The 14233-nt window shown below is 35.7% G+C and overlaps 1 protein-coding gene across 1 annotated transcript in view; it reads right to left on the reverse strand.

Annotated features, from left to right (window-relative positions):
• Positions 1 to 14233, reverse strand: part of PRKDC (protein kinase, DNA-activated, catalytic subunit) — an 82895-nt gene that overhangs the window by 35012 nt on the left and 33650 nt on the right. The window contains 18 exon segments of the mRNA XM_036403886.2: positions 639 to 812; positions 1226 to 1375; positions 1469 to 1593; positions 2975 to 3086; positions 3524 to 3655; positions 4241 to 4392; positions 4619 to 4762; positions 5681 to 5800; positions 6001 to 6138; positions 7243 to 7391; positions 7625 to 7697; positions 8146 to 8211; positions 8720 to 8888; positions 9923 to 10101; positions 11205 to 11412; positions 12387 to 12514; positions 12801 to 12968; positions 13928 to 14032. Of these exon segments, the coding sequence (XP_036259779.2) occupies positions 639 to 812; positions 1226 to 1375; positions 1469 to 1593; positions 2975 to 3086; positions 3524 to 3655; positions 4241 to 4392; positions 4619 to 4762; positions 5681 to 5800; positions 6001 to 6138; positions 7243 to 7391; positions 7625 to 7697; positions 8146 to 8211; positions 8720 to 8888; positions 9923 to 10101; positions 11205 to 11412; positions 12387 to 12514; positions 12801 to 12968; positions 13928 to 14032 (2492 nt within the window).

Here is a 14233-nt window from a genome sequence, read left to right on the forward strand (position 1 = left end):
ATTAATTACCTAATAAGCTAATGTTAGGTATTTATTATGAAGATTGCAAGGTTGAATCTGAAAAAACAGGCAGGGAATGCTTTTCACAAGTGATGCCAGAGTAAAGATTGACTGTACTTTTTCTTCGCAATAAATGTCCATTGAAAGAGTTATCTTGGGAAAACACACATAAAACACAACTAAGTTAGATAATTCAACAGCACCCCACTTGTCAAACTGAGTATGTCTGTTCCCTATTTTAAGGGGTCAAACAGAAAGACCATCTTTATACTACCAGATCTAAGTGATCCAGATCATGCCCATGTGCCTTAATGTATCTTCTACCCAAAAGCAAATTTCTTTAATTAGTTACAAATTCCAGCAACAAGAAAAAAAGCTGGAGCATCAAAGTTAAGACCTCTTATGCCATTCTGCTGTGGTGATGCAAAATCCTAGTTTTGATCCAAGTATTTATCCGTTATTGGAAGGGATAAATTTGTCACCAAAGGCCAGAGCCAGTTAGGCAAATCACAGACTCTATTCTTCTGACAACTGGAAAAATCCCTCACCAAGAGACATGGAATTGGAAGATCATTACAAACACTTCCACTCTGCCTGTGACAAACCACTGAAAGACAACACCTGCAGTGAACACATACCTGTAATTATCATAAATCCACATCAGGATATCATACATGCGCTGTCGACATATTACAGAAGGGTGAGAAATGAACCCTGTCACTGCAGGAAGAAGCTCTTTAAGTTCCAGTGGTTTTAATTTCGACAGCATCTTGTGTACTATATCCAAACAAACCCTTTGTCTTTCATCATCCCTGAAAGAAGAGAGGAAAAATAAAAGCTCAGTTACATTGCTTTTTCTCATCACTGCTACATACAGAACCAGAAGATTAGTTTACGTTTTAACAATATTTGGTTTTTTGCATAAAGGGTTTTAGGTAAATACTTTGGCACTCAGTCTAAGAGTAAGAATATAAATAGACTAATACAAACTACAGAAATTGATATTCTACTGGTACTTCATCCTAAGGCTATTTTAGAGGTGTTTGTTCATTTTTCACAATGAGCTGACTATTTTAACTCCTACATTACATTAGCTCAAATTTGGGGAACAATGACCAAAAAGTGAAGGTGATTATAAATGCTTCCAAATGTAAAAATGTTGTGGGCAGCATAGAAAATGTTATCAAGAAACTTGAAATACCATTATAATCACACGACTACTTACCTATGATTCATGATCTGGATAAAGTCTTTACTCCTTAACTGCAAGTGGAGATCAGGAACTTCCTCAGCCCGGCACATTATTACTTCCAGACAATAGGTTTTCATCACACCATGAAGTTTGGGTATCAAAAAGAATACTGCATTCATAAACCTTAACATAACCAGAAGTCCACAAAGAAAAGCAAGTTATTCTCTATTATTCCTCTAGATTTACAGTCAATATACCACATAAATCATGACATACCTGTCAGCGAGAGGTGGAAAATTCTTAACAACTTTATTCAAGCATTGAATAAACTTATCATGTTGCGTGTTCTGATGATGCTTCAGTTGTTTTACAACACAATCATAAACTGGATCTTCAAGTATCTGAAAATGAGAAAGACAGTAAGACCAGGATACCCATGAAAATCATAACCACCTTAATGAAACATGGTTTTAGGCCTATACTGTTTGATTCTCGTGCATTTCACTAGGCAAGAGCCAGACAACTCATCTCAAACTTAATGGTGTTTCATGGGTCCTGTACAGCTCTGCCTGGCTAAAACACGATTGCTACTTAAAAATATATTTGTGAGCTTCCTTTCATTGGTTTGGAACACCTTAATTGTGTAGTAGAAATTGCTTGGTGTGCTTATTATATAAACAGCTCCTCATTCAGTATAGAAGGATTCCAATCAATGAATGTAAAAAAATCAGACATTTTGAGTAAAAAGGTGAAAAACAACCAGCAACCTGTAACTAACATCAAAGGAATAAGCGTTGTTCAGGATAAAACTTACACCATCTTTGCTCATTTATTCAAAATACTGCTTATAATGGAACTTCAAAGACTGAGAAAGACTTAACGAAGCTTTATGAAATATCCTCTACAAACTGTGACAGAACAACCAGAATGCAATTAAGTGGGGAAAGAAGCAAGGATAATAAGGAAAGAAGGAAGAATAACCTACAAGGTCTGGCTAATACTCCACTTAGCCAACAACTTGGTATTTTTGTTTCCAATAGCAGTTACAGAATTATATTTAGGGGGAACATATGACCCTGGCTACATTTTGTCCTCTTTTTCTCTTACACAACCCAACAAACCTTTGTCATTAGATTAAGCATCTTTGAGTGTGCATTGCTGACTCCTGTATTTAGAACCTGTCCACGACATTTTTTTTGCATGAATTTACCTAATTTCCCTTTGAACCTGCTGATCTGCTTACCCCTAGCACGTCTTCTGGCATCAAACTCCAGAAGTTCCCAAACTATTGTGTAGAGAATTACTTCTAGCATATGTCTCAAATTGACTTCTGTGATCAAGCACAATCCCTCAGTTCTAGCACTGTAGGATTTGATGAATAACAGTTTTGTACTCATCTTATCCACTACCTTCAAAATAACTGTCAGATACAGTTATTCAAAATGTAGTTCCAAACCTCCCAACCTGCTTTTCTTTTCCTCTTAAAAACACCCAACTTTAAAACATACTGTGCTAGTGTTGCTGGCTGGCCAAAGCTGAACAAAGCCTCAGAAAGAGATCATTCACTGTCAGCTCCAAAAGAGCAAGGCAAAAACTCTGCACTTAGTCTGCCATCAAATTCTTCTCCTGTTAAGTTAGTAGTTTGAATTTTTAGTTATTCTGTTGCATAAAGACTGCTGAGTTTTAAATACATTAATTTTTGGATCTGAATCGAGTAGTCATATAAAAGATAAACATACAATTAAGACAGGAAAGGTCAAACACAAAATACAGTTCACTTACATTTTCTCTCTCAGCAATGTATTGAAGAGCAAGTCCCAAAACTTCTGCTGCAGCTGCATAAACTTCTCTATACTTTAGTAAGCCCATGTTGCTGGTCAAAGCTTGAAAATACCTAGCACAAAAGATACACCTGCAGTAAGCTACTACCCCAGCAAACAAATTTAAACTGAAGCAAAAAATTCATATGAGCTGCTCACAGTCATAGTGACTGCTTTCCGAAGAGCTGAATACAGCATAACATGCATTTTCCACTTGCAGTGTCTCAAATCTCTGCTTTAGCAATTCCTGACTCTATGAACTTCCACAAAACTGCAACTCTGGCACCCACTGTAAAAAAGCATACAACCTTATAGATACTTTCCAAAATAAATGTGGTCTGCAATTTGTAGATAGGAAAGTATTATTTTATATATATATATATGGCAAATATTATTTGCCAGATGATAGCAAAGGATTCCAAAGAATAAGCTCCCACACCACCTGTTGACAAATTAAACTTGCTCTCTTTGGCTTAAGATTTTTTCATTCACAAAAAACTGCATTTCTCACCTGGCACGATCTATTTCACACTTTGGGTCAAAGGGTGGCAAATTGTTAGCAAGAACAATTCCCAGCAGCTGAATTCCCACTGAATTATCCTTTGTATCAGGGTCTCCACTAGAAAACTTTTGAAATATTAAGCTGTTGGATAAAAACACAAAAGCAATTATATACATGAAAAGCAATGATACACATGAAAACCTCAAAACAGAGACACCGTAAATCATTCACTGTCTTTGTATACAGGGATGTATACGCACACATACAGCCCATCAAAGGATATTGTCAGAAAGCAGTAGATATTTAGCTTCAATGAAGAAGTCTTTGCAAAGAAACCCACACTAAAACAACTGAAAAGAGACTGTAAGCCCACACAAATGCTTGTTCACAAGCATGGCAGATAGCACAAGTCTTAATAAGACTGCACCAATATTCAGTGATAACATTCAAAACCTCAAATAAAAAATGTCTTTTCAGAGATTACTCCTGCTTTTGTTGCTGCTGCTATAATCCTTTATGTGTTTTCCCATCTCTCTTTCCTTGTTATTTTTCAAATTAATTTACAATCTTTAGAGAGTTTGGTTCTAAAGTTCTGCTGTTCACTGTAGGGACAAAAAGTTAACTATTGCAGCTGAATTTACCTAATTTACCATCCCATGCCCTTTCATACAATTCACTTATATTTTTGATATATTGATAAAGGAAAGCAATTGTCCAAGTGTTTACCTGTAAGGTATGGAGAGACAGTTCTTCCAACACTCTATAACTGTCTTAATGATTTCCAGATTGTGCCTGAACACAGCTCTTTTTGGGTGAAATGCATTCTTCATCAAGAATTCAAGCAATCTGTTAGCCAAAATCTCATCCTTAATATTCCCCTACACAAACCAGGACCAAAAATAAGCATAGTGACTCTGAGAAGACATATCTTGTTTTATGAAAGCAAGTAAGTAAACAATTTATGTTTGAAGTTAATATGCAAAAGAATTGTAAAATGTAAAAGTGGACTGATGTATAAAATTATTTAAGAGCATAAAAACAAATTCAGTCTTTCTTTACCAAACAGTTACAACAACAATAAAAAGTATTTTCATAGTTCCTTACTTTGGGAGTGGCTACACTTGTCCAGGAAAGGATTGTAGCTACTATTTCCACTACCATGTAATGAATCCCTTCCCCTCCATTATTTCCAGAAACAACAAGCTGCAGCAATGGACCAAGCCAGTGCTTCGCATAAGGCCGGAATACCTGCGGGCAATCAAAGACAAAGTACAAATTACCCAACTATTTAGCAACCTGTTGTTCAATGAACATTAGTGATAAGGCTGCTAAACCAACCTCTTTAGGACTTTCCTCAAACCCTGAGGGAACAACCATAAACATTTTAAAATAAAAAGTATCCATAACTACATTTCTCACTTTTGCTCAGAAACCTTTAACCACAGAAAGTGAATTATTTCACTAGAGCACAGATAGTATGGCTCTCCCTTAGAGTACCTCTCAGCAATGAGAGATTAAATCCTCTCAAATCCTCAGTCTGTAAAGGATTTGAAAGAGTATGTTATTCCATTCCAGTATACCCTTCCATTTCAGACAGCTTTACTAAGAAAGTAGCATTAAGCAAATATAAAGGTTATTGAATTAATGCTGAAATTTAGCATTTTTGGATTTGGAATATTCCAGACAGAACCATTATACTTTAAAATCATTGTATCAAGTAGGTAGAGAATGTTTTTCCCCAAGAATGAGAGTTAGAAAATGTTGCTTCTCAAACAAACACATGTTATGCTATCTTACTATCTTTCTGCAACAAGAACATCATTTAGCTCAAAGTGTTTCTATAAGATTCATCTGTGCTCACTAATAAAACACTGTATTTGCTCCTGTGAAGATGGAAAGTATAATCAACCCCACCTCTTACCTAGTATCAATGAATATGCTACTTGTGTTTCCAGAAGAGACACACTGTGGACACCCTCTTCTTATAGAATATGGGAGAAAAAGTATTGATAATGCATTGAAAATACTTGCACAATCTGGAATTTTAGGCCATAAATGCACTCCCTTTTATCACAGCAAACTACTCAATTTGAATGCCCCAAAGGTCTCAATATATTTTACCCTGGAAGTGTTACACATTTGATTTTATGAATAAAAATTACTCACATCCTCAGTATTAACAATAAGTTTTGCTATGAAGAGGCGGATATTTAATGGTACTGATGGGTTTCCTAATTTGCCATGAAGAAATTTCATCCAAAGAGGAAGATCTACTGGACCTGTCCCCTGAAATTTAGAAGAGATGAGCAAAAATCAAATCACTTTTTGCACCCAACAGGCTTATCAACCCAAAAACCCCCAAGCTCAAGCCACACAAGTTTCTGTATAATATCGCCAAGAAAATAAATAAATGAAGGGAATCAATCATGACTCTCTTTTCTTGGTAGCATTAATAGAAAAATGCCAACTTTTTAGTTAATACTGGCCTCCTCCACTTTGGGTGTGATCTGGTTCCTCTCCATATGTTTAATCAGAGAGGTCATAGAAGCCATACATTCATGTTGGTTGAATTCATCCATTTCCAGTTCCATCTCATCATTTAAAACCTTGTATTCTGTGGGCTCCTGAAAAAAAAAAAAGGTGTTACTATGGTTAATAACAACACTATGTTTTCTTTTAAATCCCAATCATGCCATGAGTCATTCTGATCTTATCTCTGCTTAGATTTGACTATACACTCAGTGTGTGCAACTGGGAATACATCAAATGTGTTGTTCAAACAGACACCTCCCAAATGCATGCAGCAGATCTGCACTTTCTTTACTTTTTGTGCCAACAGATGCCACCTTTATGTTACTCTGACTTTATTACCTGCCAGGACAGGTGTGGCAAATGCTGAAAGCAAGAGGAGTTAAACTGAATCTGAAAGAAATTATCTCATTTCATAGCTCAAAGAATATACGAACACCTAAATTTTTGTGGATGTGTTGTTTCACACTGACCAGCATCTGCAGCAGCTCTCTTTTCCAAGACAGAGTAAATCACAAAAGAAAATTGTTTAGGTAGAAATTACAACAAAGTAGAAGTGTACTTCCTATCTTGCTTAATTACCCTGCAGCTCAAACACCCCCTTGCTTCAAAACATGGAAACAGTTATCTTCACCAATGTTAACAGTTATTTTGACAGATTGTCTTCAGTGTCTATGATACTTTTACAAACTTTCTATTTCATAGCAAATATCTACTCTATCAGCATTGCTGCTGGTGAGACATATTTTGATTGCAGAAGGAACACAACCTCAAGACTTTGCTGAAAGAACAGTATTTAGTATCTCCCAAGAGCAACAGTTGCTCACAAGAGCAACAAGGTGCCACAACAACAGAAAAAGAAAAATAATTGTTTGATTATTTATTCTATCCAATTGATACAGCCAGTTCTGTCACAGACCAAACAAAGAGGGAAATGAGGAAACCAGATGCCTAACAGCAAAACATAACCATCAGAGGATGTGCCTGAGTGCAGTACAAACCATCTTTTTACCACTCAGGCTGGACTTCACTCACACTTTTTTAAGTCCCCTCCCTCATCTTCTGGAGGAACCCATTCTCAGTCAGGTAGAACAAATACAGAAGACTATAAATTTCTCTTTCTCAACCCAAATAAATGTATGCAATTCCTCAAAAGCATAAAACTTTTCTTTCTCACAGCACATAAGTCACTAAATTACCTTTCTCCTGAAACGAGTGCTGTTAGCTGTAACGTCTTGGGAGCTGTAAGAAAAACCTTGGACTCCAGTAGAAAAATCAAATTGACTCATTTCCTCACTCAAACTGCTATCCATCATGTATGATGAAGAAGCTAAATACTTGGGTTCATCTAGAGAGGAAAGAAGAACAGTCCATTAATCAAAGTAAATATTTTGATTACAAAGAAACAAGCCTTTACTGCCCACTAAAACTTGAGGGTAGGTAGGAATTGACTGTTAGATTAAATACATTGAACACTTTTATTTGTTCTTGCTACTATAGAAGCCAGTGAAGAATACATCAAGAAACACTATATGGCAGGTAAGAAAGCATTTTTTTCATCATCATAAATGACTTTCATACCTTGGCTGGTATTCCCTGCATCCCTGGCTTCCTTCCTAATAGCAATGTACCGCTTCTTCCTTTCCAGAGGAACCTAAACAGCAAGAAATAAAGTTCTAATTACTAAATTTTAAAAACATAGTTAATTAATTTTTAAAAAATTACCGATTATTTACACTTTTTATTTACAGAGATACCAAAAAAATGATCAAAACCATTTGACATGAATAGAAATGTCATGTTGTAAATTATTATTATTAATGCTACAGAGAAACAACTGAAATTTTTTATTCCAACAGCCATTCACTATCAAAGTAAGTACACTAAGAAGTATGTTAAAAGATATGTGCATTATAAGTCTGTTCTACATTTCAGGTCTGGATTTCTCTCAGAAAAACATATTTTAAATAATTAGAGGAGTACTCCATTTTTTATATCCTCTTTCTCCATAAGTGAGAGTTGACCTGGTGTTCAGTACCTACACTGTTAAAGTCATCTCCTTTTCTTAGTTAGAAACACTAAAGGGCAGAAATTTCACTCACCTCAATTTCAACAGGAAATGTATACTCACGCTTCAGGTCTATCAAATTTTCAAAAATCAGCAAGTTCTGCAAAAAGCATGTTTTGAAATAGCAAAATTATAATGCTGCACACAATAACAATCGTTTTGAATGTATTTTCTTTCTTCTTTAAAAAAATTCAACAGATCATTGTACAGCATAGAAAGTGTGGCTTGTTTTCTCTTCTACATCAGTACTCTAAAAAGAATTTTGCTACTTAACTACTCAAGAATTTACATCACAGAATGTGCTCTGTAAAAAGGTCTCCCTTATTCAAGTATATTCTAAGCACTGGAGAAGTTAAACAATAGGGGCTTTTTCTTCCTATTTTAGAAAATTGATTGGGAGTGGAAGGAAAACAGCATCACTACTTCACCCATTCCCAAACAGCTGGTAAAACTTTCATCAGCTACCACTCCTTCTATTGCCTCACTGGGTAGTTTGTTAGTATAATTGCACGTCATTCAGGTTTCATTCTTTGATTTATTGCCATCAGGTAAAATCACTTTGTGTCTCATGCTCTGGAAGCCTTCTAACAGCAACAAAAGCTTCTCACCTTTTCTGATTTTTCTGAAAAAAGAAAGCCTTGATAAAATTTACTTTCAGTGAAGACACAGCTGATGACAGCAATAGCACAGTTATATGCTGCACAGTGATACTGCCTCCTCTTCTCCAGTAGCTGACTCTCTCCTGCCATGTTTTCTGTAAATGCATCATAGCACGACCTTAAACACAAACAGGCAAGAAAACACCATCAGAAGTCTTTCATTAAGCAGTACAAGAAGGGCTCCAGTCAGAGACCAACAGAATTTCAAGGAAGCAGTATGCAATTAAACCACCTCAGACTTGTTCAAGTATCCTGCAGGTAGATGGAACCAAAATGGAACCATTCAGCAATGACAAAGAAAACCTCCCCAAGTATTTAGACAGGAGTCCTTAATGTCAGAAATGTGATGACAAGTTATGTTCAGGTAAGATGAATGTTTATTTTGATGTATAAATAAACTCCTCTCATGGTCCTTTGTAAAAAAATTATGACTGGACGTGCATGCTAAGGTATTTTATGGATTAGATGAAGAAAATAGTTGAGATGTGATTTTTAAAGGTCTTTGGCACAAAGCCAGTTATAGATCTGCAAATCATAGCCAAGAAATTATTTGAAGTCCTTATAGGACATAGTACTGTAAAACAAAAATCAAAACAAAACAAACAGCAATTCAGGCATCTTATTTTTTTTCTCTGAATATTAAACACACTAAACAATATGAATTAACATATATATTCAGTATTTCTCTTTTGTCCCCCTTTGTAATGATGATCCAGCTAATTACTCCTACTGGGTGTGCTGCTCTATTATGAAATGTAAATAAAAATCAATCCCATCTTCTCATCAGTCATATAAATACCAATTTTGCAATACAGAGCCATACTCCACATAGAAGTGTGAGTATACTGAAACTGAAGTTGTGAAAACACAAATTAAAGGCTAAGAATCATCCTGAAAAGTTGAAATAAATGTACAAGCTTAACAAATAAAAAAAAAGTACAAAAGCAGGAGGCAAAGGTTATTGTAACACAGGATTGTAGTTTGCACTACACATAATTCTATCAAACTCAAGACTGTGTGTTGAATTTAAAATCAAAGCTATGTAAGAGATTATATTTACCATCTTTTGCTTCATATGGCCTACTTAAAAAAGCACATCTGATCAAATCCTAATCAGAAATACAAAGTAAATAAAATAAACAATGGTCTTACTTTATTAATGTCTTGGTAAGTTCATTCCCTTCTACACTCACGGCGCCACAGTAAGCTTGGTTAATTTTAGAATCCTTGGAGTAAACTTCCTCTTTGGAAAGACGCACATACATCACCTCTAGCAGCTTGTAATACCCCATTTTCTTGGTAACTTGTGTATCAAAAGTATGTTCATGGGACTAGAAACAAAGAAGCAGAATCTCAGAAGGAAATTTCCTCACTCTTGTCCTTTCTAAATAGTCCCACAGTTACTTTAAATTTCTTAGACAGCCTTCAGCTTACTTCTACCTTCTAAAATAGAGAAAAGAGCTGATGATAATAAAAGACTGACAGATTCTGAGTTCCTGTGTAGTGCAGTTACTAAAACTGGTTGACTCATGCTTGTCTGGTGAGCCCTCTTTACTACAACTGGCCTAAATTATTATAAGGATACTGGAGGAAAATAAGCAGAGTTCCAAGTGACAGCTCAGCCTCATGACACATGAAAGCAAAACACACACTGCCATCATCCTTGGTGTCATTCATGAGTTTCTTTATACACCTCATTTTGGTGCCAACATTTACAGCAAAAGGAACATGGTGTGGCTGACTCTACATAGATCATGGTTTTAGCATTTTGTTTCAGTAGCTATAACTAAACTTTGGTGATTTCAGCATCTTGCTCGTCCTGCTGCCTGTGAACATGCACCAGCAAAACCATGGGACTGAAGAACTATAGCAAGAGGAGAAACCTTGACTGGCAACAGACCATGCCTGCAATGATCTTTTTAATACTCTTAAATTGGAAGAAAGGCTGTAACTAAAGAAAGGAAGATCTGTGCTCCTAATCCCTTGCTGAAGAACCTTTGCAATGACTACAGGTGTGTGTGTTTCTTTCTCTAGAAGCAATGTACTTAATTTCAGAGATTCCATTATGGAGGTTGAAAACCTCTCCCACAATGCAGTGACAGGCTACAATTTTACACAGCTTTTATATTTCAAAATTACAATGGGCTTTTGCTTTTGACAAACCCCTTCAGATAAATACATATAACATTCCAACTTCAATTTTTATCCACAGTAGATATGCAGTCAAGCATTAACTCCAAAGGAACAGTGCGTAGGGGAATAAATAAAAGTTTATCAGTAATAATCAAATTCTATAACTGTTCCAGGATACAGAAAACTAGAAATCAAACAGTTTTTTATCAGTGCTTCACTCAAAGCTCAGCAAAATACATACCAACATCAACACTTTCTTAGACTTCCCTAATCCTAAATAAAAAATAAAAGTAATTCATACCTTTGTAAACCTGGAATTAAGTGTATCCATAGCCTCTACTATAATCTTGCCAAAGAATACTCTCAGTGCATCCAAGCTGCAGTGCCACAGGAGAGTGAGAAGGGATCGATCCACAAAGGCTTGGCGAGCAGCATTTGAAAGAAGTTCCTCACTTCGGAACATATTGTGAACAGTGTCCAACAGTAGCACTTGCTTGTCAGTGGGGCTCCTAAACAAGATGGAAATCTCAAGATGGAAACTCTTTTACCAGACTTCACTTATGTCTCACACCCTTAGGACATTTAGATTTTTTAATGACTGCATTCATGCCCTCTTAGGGTTATCCTACAAGACATGCAAAATCTTGGCTGACTACCAAATATTATGCAGCCCTCAAAAAAGCCCACCTCTGCTTCTTAGCCTGCAAGAGATGGCAAACTTGTTTGTGTATCTTTAATAATTTAATCCTAAAGCAAACATTTCTCGGTTCCTTTTTACTAAACAACCTAAAAAAATAATTATCCAGTATATGTGAGAGATGTAGGCAAACCAAAGGAAAAAAAAAACCTGTGGCTATCAAGTGTTCCAGTACTAGATGATCTGCTATTCTGAATAATTTTATTATAGCAAAAATTTCAAAAATGGGATACGGTCATAAGCTAAATGACTTTGTCCAGGAAGCTACATGCTCCACTATAGTCACTACTCAACAGCCTATCAAAAATTGGAATGTTGGTTTTGGAAGAGATACTGAATACCTCTTCTGTGGACAGAGCATGTTTGACTCTACAATTTACCACCTTGGAATTATTCAATTAAATAAGTGCATTGTTGTATTTTCAAAGAGGTTGAACAAATTAACTTACTATCAACTTAAGTGATCATGTGGTTATATAGGGATAGCAAATATACAACAAACAAGTACTATTTTCAACTGGATTATCTCAGAACAAGCTTATTTACAGAAGGCTTTCCAAATTTGCACAAGCACTGGAAGTGTAATCTGGAAACTGATGTTACTTGTTCACACTTTGGAAATACTTTGAAAATGTAAAGACAAAAGCAAAATCTGAATTAAAACTATGACATAAAACTTTATAGTGTAAATCATTACTATTATAAGGACATTAAAATACAAGAAGCACATTTGCTTTAGCAAAAATTCAATGAGAACAAGCACAAAATCCAGTGGACTAAACCCACCTTCTGGAAATTCTTTTGAAGCTGGCTTGAAATAAGTCCTCCATGAAATGCCTGTGGTCCCTACAGAGGATTTCTGTCATCAGTTGCAACAACATTGGACTCTGAGACAATTCTAATGCATCTAAAAACTGAAGAAGCAGCAACACGTCACATGAAAAGCCACAGTGGATCAAATAATTCAATCTAATGATGCAATTATTTTTTAATACTGATCAGAAGCAGATGCACAGAAGTATGGGCTTATTTAATGTGCTTCTGTAGATTCAATTTCTGTATAAAGACATAAACCAGAAACACAAAAGCTGATCTCCTCATGTGAACCAAAAATCTCTCTCTTTAATTCAGATCCTATGAAACAGTTTCCAGACACAGTTCACTCTGGCTTCTAATTATGTATTCATTAAAAATGCTGACCTTCTTAGTGCAGTCTACATAGTTATTGTGCTTCAAGGTTCCTTTGGGAAACTCATCAGACCTCATGGGAAAATTGAAAGCTACAAGTTGATCCAGAGCATTCTTAAGGTCATTAAGCTTTTCTCCTGTCAAATTAGTGAAGAACGGGAGAATTATCACTGCTTGGCCCTGAAGAACAAAAAAAAAAACAACAAACATAAAAAAGATAGTTTCACACTAAAAAAGAAGTTATTCCCTAACTATGAAGTCAGCTGAATAGGACCACAAAACAGCAGCAGTGGCTGTTCTTATTGATTCAATGGCTCACTGTACTAATAAAAATATGTTATGTAGCTGCTTTTCTTTCCAGCTTCTAGATCAGAAAACAGCTTTTAACTCTCATGTCACTGCTGAGTGACAGAAAGCTAATTATGGCTGACATGGCTATGAATAATATATCATTGTTCTTTTAAGCAAGCATTCATTCTCACACAAGTCATTGATTTCATGCATCACCTTGCAGCTAAAGCAAAATCCCAAACTTTATTTATTTTGAACACACAGGAAAGTACAAAACTTTGCCTAATTAAAGGCAGGCTCGTTGAGAAACAACTACACAAAACTTCCATGAGTACAAATTTTTTTATTACTGTAGTCCAACCAGCATCTTTTATAACTCTCAGTCTGCAGTACTTTATCTCCCTCTCCTGACCAAGCTGCATACAGCAGCTACTCCATTAGTACCAGTACTAATGGACAGATATGGATGTAAAGATCATGACAAGTGTTCATCATTTGACCCGTAGGAAATGCCCACTCCTTGCTAAAAGCCTGTTTAGCTGTCATTTCTCAAATGAACACTTGGCAGTTCCCAACAACTTGCAACTGATGCTAATTTTTTCCCCTAAAATCTACATTCCTTTCTTCTGAGCAAGAGAAAAAAAACCACCTTAAAACAAAGCTTGGCATCTCTGATAGTGTCTTCTGTCTGAAGAACAAAAAGGATAATTTACAAGTTCTAGGATGTTGAACAGAAGAATAAAAACCCAGAAGTCTGTGATAAAAATTAAGCCAAATAACAGAATTCCATGAGCAACTAACATTGTAAACTGGGGAGGGTAGGGAAGCTGTTGAAGTGAGCAGTTTACCTTAAGATTTAAGCCTAAATTCTGATCAGTAAGTAGACTGGTATAGGTATTAAAAACAGCTGTAAATGCTTCATGATTGGTATTGAAAGAAACTGAAGAGTCTATCTGGAAATACAAAAGAAATAAAAAATTAGTTTGGGGTTTTTTTAAGTAGTTAAAGAGATTTGTATTAAAGTGTAAAAAAAACCCTTGAGCTATAGAGTTATTTATTTTCCAAAAATACACTGAATTAACAGAAAGCACATACAGAGTGATTTTGGTTTTTAAAGAACTATAAAAGCTCCTACACAGTACAAACAAAATTGG

The sequence above is a fragment of the Molothrus ater genome, chromosome 1 (genome assembly GCF_012460135.2).
Source record: "Molothrus ater isolate BHLD 08-10-18 breed brown headed cowbird chromosome 1, BPBGC_Mater_1.1, whole genome shotgun sequence".
Classification (NCBI taxonomy): Eukaryota; Metazoa; Chordata; class Aves; order Passeriformes; family Icteridae; genus Molothrus; species Molothrus ater.